Source organism: Misgurnus anguillicaudatus, chromosome 11 (assembly GCF_027580225.2).
Source record: "Misgurnus anguillicaudatus chromosome 11, ASM2758022v2, whole genome shotgun sequence".
NCBI lineage: Eukaryota > Metazoa > Chordata > Actinopteri > Cypriniformes > Cobitidae > Misgurnus > Misgurnus anguillicaudatus.
The window spans coordinates 21,494,301-21,506,504 of NC_073347.2; the positions used below are offsets into that span (position 1 = coordinate 21,494,301).

At 39.4% G+C, this 12,204-nt stretch overlaps 1 protein-coding gene across 1 annotated transcript in view; it reads left to right on the forward strand.

The window, feature by feature from the left end:
• The window catches only part of slc24a3 (solute carrier family 24 member 3), a 116,047-nt gene that overhangs the window by 48,747 nt on the left and 55,096 nt on the right, over positions 1-12,204 (forward strand). Inside the window, exon 2 of the mRNA XM_073873280.1 lies at positions 81-212. Within this exon, the coding sequence (XP_073729381.1) occupies positions 81-212 (132 nt within the window). The remainder of the gene's footprint in view (positions 1-80; positions 213-12,204) is intronic.

The window sequence follows — 12,204 nt, forward strand, 5'->3', positions numbered from 1 at the left end:
TACAAATGGTTTCCCTATCAGCACTGATAAGAGAATCTAGCTGAGGTTAATGACAATGATTTTTACTGTGTGTTTTTCAGGTTATGGTATATCTAGGCTATCTGCTGAAGACAGTGAGAAGTGGGAGAGTCGCAGGCTTCTGCAAGATTTTGACATTGACGCCAACTACACTGATGAGGTGCAGGTTGGGACCAAGAACTGCACCCCACCAGGTAAGAGGTTGACCACCACACACCCCTCCTCACTTTGGGTTCATGGTATGGAGTAAAGAGGTTAAAAAAATGTATGACTTTGTTTGTACTGCACACAAATCCCAACTTTATGACTTTCCATTTTGTTGGTGACAAATTCTGATTCGTTCACCAATTGACGTTGTTTTCTTTACTTGGATATTCTCACACATTAAACAGTACGTGTATGTGTGGTGTTTCTTGGTTTTGGGTCTGCAGAGGTGTTACCTCTGTGTAAGGGCTGTCCTGTTGACTTTTATGTTGCAGTAATCTTGCTGACACAGTCTTTACTTTTGTTTCTCTCTGGAGGCTAGGAAGAATGTGATGTGTGTTTCAAAGTGCAAAGACCTGTGTGCAATAATTTTGTTATGACCACAGGTTAAAGGTTAAAATGGATTGTGACCAAAGTGAAGAACAGTGGGATCTAGGGGTCACGTCCCTATGACATTAACCTCTATAACCTATTAAAAATGCTGTTTTAAGCAAAGCCAAAGTTCAAACATTTCGTCATCAAATCAAATGATCAAATGCAATCTCGTTACAAGATCTCATGGTAAACACATTCGCACACAGCACGCTCGTTGCACTATTAATTTCTGTCAGAATTACTGTAAATAGTCTGACGTTTCCAATCTGTTCCTCATTATATTTCCTCATTGTTATTCATTGTTTAGTTGAACGGTTGTTACTTTGCATAGTTGGTTTATATGTGCTTTTGTGTGTAATTCGACGCACTGGGCTGCGTTGTGCTCCAGTTCTTGGATAATATGAAGCGGCCAATTATAGCAGGTCTTAGAGAGAGAGAGAGAAAGAGAAAGAGAGAGAGAGCGGCTGAACAAAGGGTCATCAATACCATGTGGGCCCATTGATTGACTATCTCCTTCTTTCAAAACTCTGCTTTCCTTTTATCCCCTGCAATGCGTTTGCTGTAGATGGGGATCTGCTTCAGCAATACTGTGTGTATATCGGCGGTACACTGCTGTTTTCACTCCACTGCTCAGTTTGTTTGTTGCAATTGCATGCGCATTTATAAGTATATTAGGAATGGGATTTATGGGCATTAAAGTACATGAGAGATACTTGAAAGATCAACCAAGTTCTGGGGGCCAACACCGTGGCTAGTGAATTGTACTGCAAGTAAATAACAAAAATAATGCTGTAATTGCAAAATTTAAAATGAAGCTTTTTGATCTGTGTGAAATATTTTGAAGTTGAAAATTAATTTAATTATGTTTATTAGTCAATTGTTGCATCAATAATAATTTCAAGTATTTGAGTTGGTTATTGGGTATTTTTATTTTATATGTGGTAAAGGCATTTTATTGTACATATGCTGGCAAGACTTTTTATATGTCATTAAATGAGGGTTTAGGGGAGCAACTAATCCACACTGAATCCAGAGAAACATACTGTAAATTCTTAGTCTCTGTGAAGTCAATCTTGAACATTGTTTCTAAACACATTATAAATGTTAGAAATGTATTGCTTAATCACGGCAAAAAAAGGCTATAAATTATGTAGTACTGAATTGCAGTGTTAGATCCGTTAAACAGTTTTTCCACTATTTCTGTGTTCAGGATTATTTGTGCAGGGTTAAAACGGTGGCTCAGTGACCCACTTGAACCAATGCGCATAGCCCCGTCCCTAACACAATCGCGAGCATCTATTCAGGTTGTAGCTGTATTTGAAAGTTGAGAGAGGATGGTAGCTTTCCCTTGAGTAAGCATGAACCCCATTCACACAGACCTTTGGTCCCAGAAAATACCCTTAAAATTGCCAGACAAGCATCTGTGTGAACACAAACTCGTCCTGTTAATCTTCTGGGATCGTTGCCGGAAAAAGGACCTAGTCAGATACGCGGGTAACCCTCTGTGTGAACAAGAAGCTGAAACAATGCCGTAATGGGCGTGTCGTAGTGAGGACGCGCACGTCATCACAACAAGTGTTATGGTTCAGCTTCTTAAAACGAGAGATAACATGCATATAAACATTCACCACGAGAAATGTTGCAAACTATATTGATGCAGTTATCAGGAAATGATAAATAAGATGCATAAACAATGACGCACATGCCGTAGTGTGGACGGGCGTGTCATGGCAACATGAAGTTGGTTCAACTCTTTAAAATGAGGGATTTACAACATTCACAACGAGAAATGTCAGCAAACTGGACTGAAGCAGATATCAGGTAAGTTAGCTCGTTACTTACTGCGTTGAAACGGAGATCATTCAGCAGCATAAAATAATATCGCGTCACGTGCTCATTTGAGCTATAATAAACGAAATAGTACCCGCGCGTCATCCCAACAAGATATATCGTTCAGCTCCTCAAAATGCGGGTTTTAAATGCATATAAACAATCACGATGAGAAATGTCTGAAAACTGTATTAAAGCAGAGATCAGGGAGCTCGTCAAAAATCCACTCTGAAGCTGAGATCATTCACCAGCATTAGAACGGCGCGTCACGCGCTCCTTTATAATCATCATAAACAAAAATGCACGCGAGTGGTTCTTGGAGAGAGAAATAATATATAATAGGCAAACTTCAGACGCTGCGTAGAAGAGAGGGCGGGACTTGAAATAGGTCATGTGTCTTTGCGGGACCATCAGATGCCGGGTAATCATGGCAGTGTGAATGAATAAAAGGATCCCGGAAAAATCCCGGATGCCTTTCCTGTGTATTTTACGGAATGTCTGTGTGAAAAGGGCTATGGTTTCGGCGCCGACAGCGGACACACCCCCACCGCTTGAGAGTAGAAAATGCTGCCTATTTTTTACTTGATGTTTTTTCCCAGCATCCAATTTGTTTGGGTGGCTAATAACCCACTTTTCTGTGGTGTGACAAACTCAAAAGACATTTCATATCTGACTTTATAGGGACTTGAATAGAAAATGGAGATGCAATGTGAAATTTGTCTAAAAATCAAACACAGGAGTTTTTTCCATGTGACCCCATCACGTTTGTACCATTAGCTCAGCATGTAACAGTCTGGCTAAAAAGGGAACAGCTTTTGTGTCCACGCCTGTTTGTTGAGTTTTTTCTGTGCACAGATTTTGGTGAGTTTCCAAGTGGGGTCCTGGTGTTTTAAGGGGCTGTGTTCCTTGCCAAACATTTCCTTGAACTTGCTGTTAAAGACTGAACTGTGCTCGTGTTCACATGCCCCTATTCATCTCCAACTCCAGCTTGGCGCTTTGGCGAAGGTTGAGGGTTTCCTCACTTTGGTGCTCATTTCATACAGCTGTAGATATTTACAAATGATAAAGTGAAAAAAAAATTCATTTAAATTGCCATTACTTGTGCTTTTCTGCACAATGTCTGCTCTCTCTCTCTCTCTCTCTCTCTCTCTCTCTCTCTCTCTCTCTCTCTCTCTCTCTCTCTTTCTCTCTCTCTCTGTTTTTCATGTGTAGTTTTTAATTGTTGACATGTTTTCCCATGAACCTTCATCAGTTCAGCCTGTGTAAAGAATCCTCCTCAGTACTTCCTGAATATTTACTAATGCATCATAACAATCAGACAAGGCGCCATTAGCCTGATTGCTAAAGCTAATGAGCTGTTAATTATCTTTTCATCCATCAACTCTCATTGTCTGTCACACAGCATTTATTGTTTCTCAAGTGATCACTGTCACTGACTAGGAGTCATGGTGATGGATTATGATCTTTTGAACGAGTGTCAGAAATGAATTTTTTATTAAAGGGTTAGTTCACTTAAACATTGACTGTTAATTTAGGCCATCCAAGATCCACATTGTTTCTTTAGATGAACAGTCAAGAAGATTTTCAGCTGAAATTGTTGTCCTTAGTCAGTCATTAAAAACAAGTCCTTGGATGGCAGTATTTTGAAGTCCAAAACACAGATACGGGCAGCACAAAAGTAATCCCTGCGGCTTCTTACAATATATTGAGGTATTATGAAACGAGCTGATCGGTCTGTAGAAGAATTCTGAACATTATTTACAACATTATTACCGGTAATCCATAGCCTCAAGCAAACCTCTTTGTGCGTCTGAAACTTTGAACAAATTCCAATTGCATCCATGTGCCCTACTTATTTAGAAGGGCAGAGACTTTGAAGTGAAAACTCTAAAGGGAGATGGGCAATTGTATCCCATACACAGCCAGTTGAGTCACACTTAGTGATTGGTTTAATAAAATACAACACCATTTTGTCCCAGACGACCCTTCGACTGTGCCTTTGAAGGGTGCGAAAGCGCAGCTTGGAATGCTTTTTACTGCATTACTGAGGCATGCTTGACCTCGTTACGTGATGCTACCAGTTATAATGTTGTAAATAGCACTCAGTTTCTTGCACCGACTGATTGATTCACTTAATAAAATGGTAATGTGTCATCAGGAGCCATGGGTGTTACTTTTGTGATGCATGTATCTGCTTTTGGAACTTTGAAAGTATTGGCACCTGAGCATTTTATTACTGAAAAAGACCAAGATTTCTGTTAAATACTTTACTGTTTAACTGAAGAAACAATTATTGAAGGAGCCGTTGAATCTTCAACTAAAAAAACCTTCATCAGTATTCAGTATTCATGCTCATCATTGGATCATGATCCAGTATTCAGCATTCATTAAAAGATGTCTAGATTTGGCAAAGAAACATTGCTAGGAGTGTCAATGTCCTCAGCTGGGACAGATCACCTGCTCTGACATCATCTCCATTCATTGTCCTTCAGCGTGCTCGGCTCCTCTGACTGAGGTGTGCTTTTGTTTTTGTATTCCTATCTACACAGTGGGACGTTTGGCGAGCAGACAAGTCATGTGACCTGACCTTTGAAAGATGTGTTGGCATCAGGTTTTTGTGTATGTGTGTTTGACTCTCAGTGGAAATCTGACTCCACGTGTCATGGCAGATACTTAAAAAATCCTATTTGCACATAGGTTTATCTTTTATATCAGTAGCTACCTCCACAGGGGGGCACCACCACTAGTGGTGCACTGCAAATATTTTTTTGGTAATTTAAGTTACATCATTTAGAAAATGTAAATCTAATTGGCTAACGCAAGAACAAAAATGATTATAAAAATGTTTATAAATTGTAGGCATTAAACTCACTGCTCCGCACACACACACACACACACACTAGGGTGACCACCTGCTAATAAGCCCAAGGGGGGACAAGAGGTGTGTTTCTGAGGGACAATGTGGGACACTCCCTGGCCCGGCGGTGCACCCGACCCACGGGCCGACTTATTGATAGTGGTTTACCCATTTCTAGCACATACATGTAAAAATCTTGTATTTTTGTCTTGTTTTCATATCTAAAAATTCTTAAATGAAGATATGCTTTTTCTTGATGAGCAAAACGACCAAAGAAAATAAGTCTAGTTTGTAGACAAAAAAAAATCAAATTTAAGTGATTTTGTGCACAAAACAAAAAAATCTGCCAATGGGGTAAGCTAAAAAATCTTGAACATTTTTCTAAAACACTAAATTCAAGATTTTTTCCTTGTTTTATGCACAAAATCACTTAAATTTGATATTTTTGGTCTAAAAACTAGACTTATTTTCTTGGGTCGTTTTGCTTCTTAAGAAAAAGCATCTTAATTTAAGAATTTTTTAATATTTTTACTGAAAACAAGGCAAAAATACAAAGACATTTTTTTCTTGAAAATCATTTTTTGCAGTGTACATGGCATATTAATAACGCCCTATTCCCCTAAACATTATGTATGCTCATGAATAGGCCAACCAATGTGTATTTTTTAAAATAAAGATTCATAATTTTTTGAACATTCAATGATTGACAGTTGCACTTTCACTTACAATTTACTTTAGCTATTTAATTTATTTTTCATTAATATTTATTAACTTTAAATACATTATAATATAATTATAGAATTAACAGGAATTAAAGTTGCTCAACAACACAGAAACAGTTAAAAAAAAGTCTTAACTCACAACTCCAGGGCTTCACGGAACGAGAAGAGGGAGGAAGGATGGTGAACTTGCCTGTTAGTAAAGGCAGGCGCAGGAAAAAAAACTGTTCAGTGTTCTGGAAACATCTTTAGGACTTTCAGCCACAAATATTTATTTTCCCAGTCTTTCTTGTACCCACACCTTCTCTTTTTAATTGCTGATGGCGGTGCAGAGTCAGACTCAGTCTCTTTCTCCATTTTTCGAATTGGAAAGCGCGCATCTAAAAGGGATGCACGTGCGTGGTTGCGTGCGGACTGCGCTGTCATGACAACAACGAAAAGTTGACAACAACCTAGTCAGCAGTTCAGCTGAGGGGCAACAGTAGCGTGCGAGTAGCGAGTGGGGAGCGAGCCTGAACTGTCTAGTAATGTTCGTTTGGCTGCCTGGGGCTCGAGGATATAGAGGACCAACTTTTTTTCAAGCAAGCATTGATTATGCGTGACACGGTCTCAATTTGCGGGAGGCATGAATTGGGCTTCAAACGCTGTGCGTTCACGCGCTACGCGGGACGGGTGGTCACCCTAACACACACACACACACACACACACACATAAACACATAAAACAAACATTACACATTGTGGAGGGTGAACGTTCAATATGCGGCGCACAGCTTGGTAATTTAAACCATTTTCCACCACTTGAACTTTCTGCAGCTGAACACAGATAACTTGCTGAATACTAACTTGGCCTTTCTGGTTTTGCACAAATAATGAAAGCCTTTATGTTCCTCAATAGTGAATGTTTTTGTGGTGGGAGAAGGGTTTTTTCCCTTTGTGTCAGTCATATTCATGTTCCTCTAATAAAGCGAAAGTTCTTAACATGTCAAATCTCTTCTGGTTCTGCAGTGTGGAAACGGTGTTCTCACAGGAACTCGAGATTTTGTTCATTCTCAGGAATGAGTTGTGTGTTGTCAAGCGTCAGTTGTTTACAGTTTACACCCCTATCATCTCAAAAGCTCACTTTCAGATCTCTTTCTATGGCTATGTGAGATGTATTTGAGCAATCAGGAATCAGAAAAGCAGTAGAAATGTGCTTACTGTGTGGTTCAGCAAAACGGCAGTACTGCTGTAAACGCAAACGTTTTTCTCTTTTCTTTGTCCCAGTGTCTATGTTTATCATCTATTTGTACTTTATATAATAGTATGGATTTTGGTAGATGGATATTCTGCCCTATTATATTGTAATGTAAAAAACTATACACGCATTGTGACCTTGGATTGCACTTTATGGCAGGCAGATGATAATCAAACTTTTTATTAAAAGAGATGTTTGTGAACTTTGACTATTGATTATGGCAGCAAAACATCAAACAGCTAAAGTGATTTTTTGTGATTTGCTGTTTTCTACATAATAACTTTCTGCATAATGTAAAAAACATTTTGTGAAAATATAACATGACTGAGTAATGGCCAGTGGCGGCTCGTGACTGCTCATCCGATGGGCGCAAATTCAAAATAAGTGTTCGGATTGTCATGTGTGTTGCTTGCGTTTTCAAAATATGTGTTTGTTGCGTCATGTGAATCATGTGCATCACGTGTTTTGTCAAAATAAGTGCCTGCTGCACACGCGTCAAAACCATTTATGATGAAAGAGATGCTCACGTTCACAAAATACACGCAAGACACTTCCTTAACAGCAAACTCTGATTACGCATGAGATTATATGAGTATCTGGCAAACGCGAGCGTCTCTTTTATCATAAACCCTAGGCGCATCTGCGGCAGGCACTTGTTTTGACAAGGCACGTGGTGCACACAGGATCTCTCGACACGCAGAACACATATTTTGAATAAAACTTTGCATCGAGCGCCCTCGAAAAAAGAAGTCACCGGCCGCCACTGGTAATGACATATCAAACTTTGATGCTCCTAAACTCACGATTAGATAAAAGAACTTGATTTCACAGAGTCACACAATTATCCTTTGCAGATTGCATTCATTCTTTGTGAGAACATCCATCGAAATGTATAGATCTTTTGCCACTTTGCTTGAAAGCCTTTTGAAAGTACAGAACCTTGAAGAGCCTCATGCTCATACACACGGGTGTAACGTCACATTTGTTGCCATGTTTTATTCTTACGGTGCTGTTTCTCCATGACTCTAAGCAACCATAAGACAAACAAATAATTCAAAGCAGAAGTGCATCAGTCTGAATAAACAGAAGCTGGAGATAGTCCTTCTAAGGAGATGTTCCCTGGTGCCTCAACCTGAATCTTTCAGGCAAGCTCAAACAGATATTTCTTGTCCTCTTCACTGTGTCTTACCAGGACTTTCTTGTGACACTGGTCGCTCTGTGAAGAGATTTCTGGAAAATGTAAATAATTGCAGATTTAAAACGACAAGTGCTTTATGCGAATGCAATTCCCAGATTGAGTATCAGTGTTCCTATAGCTCACTTGGTAAAGCGTTGCCGTAGCAGTGCAACTCGTCATGGGTTTGATCCCCAGGGAACATATATACTAATAATGTAAACCAGTTGCGGCTTGTGAATGCTCTTCCGAGGGGCACAAATTCAAAATAAGTGTTCGGAGTATCTTGTGTGTTGCTCGTGTTTTCAAAATATGTGTTTGTTGCGTCATGTGAACCATGTCCATCACGTGTTTTATCAAAGTAAGTGCCTGCTGCACACGCTTCAAAACCGTTTATGATAAAAGAGACGCTCACGTTGACAAAATACACGCAAGACACTCCCTTAACAGTAAACTTTGATTACATATGTGATTATGTGAGTCTGGCAAATGCGAGCGTCTCTTTTATCATAAACCCTTTAGACGCGTCTGCAGCAGGCACTTATTTTGACAAGACACGTGATGCACATAGGTTCACTCAAACACATATTTTGAAATTACGAACCACACACATGACAGGCTACATACATGTTGTGATTAACTTTGCATCGTGCGTCATCGAAAAAAGAAGTCACCGGCCGCTACCACTGTAAACCTTATAGTGCACTTTATTCTAACACGGTCTCACACCCATGGCGTCAACATTTGACGACACTTGACCATGCGTCAACACGTTGACGCGGAGGGCACACCCCTCGCGCCACCCCCTGACGCACTGGGGACCCCAACACTACCAGGTACGCGAAATTAAACAGTTGTCGCCTGGCATTGGGGTTAGGGAAAGGTTTGGGTAAGGATGTCATTATGTAAATCTAACCCTAAACCGACGCGAAAATGATAGAAAATGGTAAGAAAATAGGAAAGAGAATGCAACGGACTTGATAGTATTGAAGTCCCCAGCTCGTCAAAAAATGACGCGAAAGGTACACCCTCCGCGCCAACACACCGACGCATGGTCAAGTGTCGTCAAATATTGACGCCATCAGCTTCTCCAAAAGGTGGGATGTGTTTCTTGCATACTTCAATACTTGAAGTTAGGGTTTTAAACATCTTTAATTCTAGGTATGAACAATAATGTAGAAAGCAGCACTCATAATAATAATATTATTATTTATTTGTGTGTGTGTATGTTGTTCCACTTATGGAATAGTCCTGCATTTTTTCCGGCATCATATTACCAGTGTTAGTGTTTGAAGTTAAATAAAGCATGTGTGTACATTGAGTGTGTGTGTGTATATCTAGTGTGTGTTTGATTGTGGTGTTGTGATGTAACTCTACATTAAGAATGGCCTGCAGACAGGATTACAGACCGAGGACAGTGGTAAAGTGGATTCAGGAGGATGTACAGACGCAAGGAGCTCAGTCACATGTAGAAGAGAAGGTCAGAATGTGCAAGAAGAATGGTTATGCATATTTGTAAGGAAAATGTGTATGATTAAATCAGAGTTAAGTATGTTTTTTGTGTGTCCGTGCGTGTATGTTGAGGTCTGATCAGCAGTGCATCTGTTCCTCTGGCAGGCCTTAAACGTCACATCGTATTTGATCATACACACTCAACCCAAAACACACACATGTTTGTTTTTCCATCATGGTGGGGATTTTCCATTCACTTCTATTGTTTTTGAACCGTGCTAATATTTTCTGTCCTCCAGCACTACTTCTAAAGCCAACCCTGCATTTTTAGGTTGCCATTAAGACTTCATTTAGTATGTTTACTAAGCCATTTTTATCATGGGAATCAGTGGACAGTAAGTCCCTTGCAGGCAAAACCTGACAACCCAAGCCACATGTGCGCACACACACGTGCACTTCAAAACAAATAATGCAAATCTCCTTCGATATGCGTTCGTTTATTTAACAAATAATTGAGATGATGAAGCCAATCCATTATTATAAAATCAAATAAAAACATTGTAATCACAAACGCACAAATTCATTTATTTGTATATGCCATGAGCAATATTATAAATGACAGTTAGGTTAATGAGAAGTTAAGTTACCCGTTTAACTTGGAAGCTTCTGATATACTTTGGCAAGTTTGATTTGTAAGCAGCTCAGGTTCTCTGTAGAAAAATTCAGCTATATTATATCTCTCTATCAGGACACTTTGATGTTTTAATGCATTTGTTCGGCTTTGAACATGACAAAATGCACACAAACAAATTGTTCACACATTTGTATGAGCTCAAAGCTGAATTTTCTTGGTTTATGTTAATACGCACACAACTCTAGACTCCACAAATCTCTGAGCACAGATCTGAGTCTTTGTTATGCAGAAATTTACATTGATAGATTTGCATCTATCAATATGCTTCAGTACCTATAATGTCTTTTTTTGTCAAAATTACACATTTTATTATATTATAATTTCGATGTGCTGTTGCAATGCAAGAGTCATGATCTTTCTGCTCTGTTAAAGAGAGGTATGGGGGTAGCTAAGGAGGCGTGTGGGGGGCTAAATGTCAAATTACTCAGGGCAGTGACTCCAACGCTAACTCACGCGATGTGTCGCTGCATATCAGCTTCTTTTGCTCTCCTTCTCTAAGGGTGCATCTTTCTGTGTGTGTATATATATATGCATTTTTGTTTGTGTTTTATTATAGCTCAACACTGAATGTTGCACGCTGTTACAAATTTTCTCAGAATATTACTTTATGCAGTTGCATGTGATAATGACACATCAAAACATTGCACATATCCCAATTGTTATAATCAAACACAACACGACAAGAAACATAACAAAACTGTAACAATATGCTGTACTGTAGGATTTACAGTAACTTTTTCTGTCTGCAGCAATAAGTTTGACAGCTTCTATAGAAAAAAACACAAAATTACATAGCAGGCATTTGTGAGCACATAAGCACACACATCTATCTGCCCACACTCTCACAGATGACACACAGTTGTGTGGCAGTGGTGTGAGGTTTTTTCGCTTGTGATTATGTGCCTCCAGGTCTAAACATACAATATGTACATTACAGAAAGTACAAAAACCTTTGAGGATAGCAGACTAGCCCATATGAAATATTATCTTTTTTAATTAATTTGTGTCTGTTATTTGTTATTTAAAATTTTAGGAGAAATACAAAAGACAAAGTTGATACTTGCATTATACATGGCTGGCCTATATACCCAAGATTGTATATTTAATATTATTTTGATTGTATATATACACTCACCTAAAGGATTATTAGAACACCTGTTCAATTTCTCATTAATGCAATTATCTAATCAACCAATCACATGGCAGTGGCTTCAATGCATTTAGGGGTGTGGTCCTGGTCAAGACAATCTCCTGAACTCCAAACTGAATGTAAGAATGGGAAAGAAAGGTGATTTAAGCAGTTTTGAGCATGGCATGGTTGTCGGTGCCAGCTGGGCCGGTCTGAGTATTTCACAATTTGCTCAGTTACTGGGATTTTCACCCGCAACCATTTCTAGGGTTTACAAAAAATGGTGTGAAAAGGGAAAAACATCCAGTATGCGGCAGTCCTGTGGGCGAAAATGCCTTGTTGATGCTAGAGGTCAGAGGAGAATGGGCCGACTGATTCAAGCTTATAGAAGAGCAACTGAAATAACCACTCGTTACAACCGAGGTATGCAGCAAAGCATTTGTGAATTCACAACACACACAACCTTAAGGCGGATGGACTACAACAGCAGAAGAACCCACCGGGTACCACTCATCT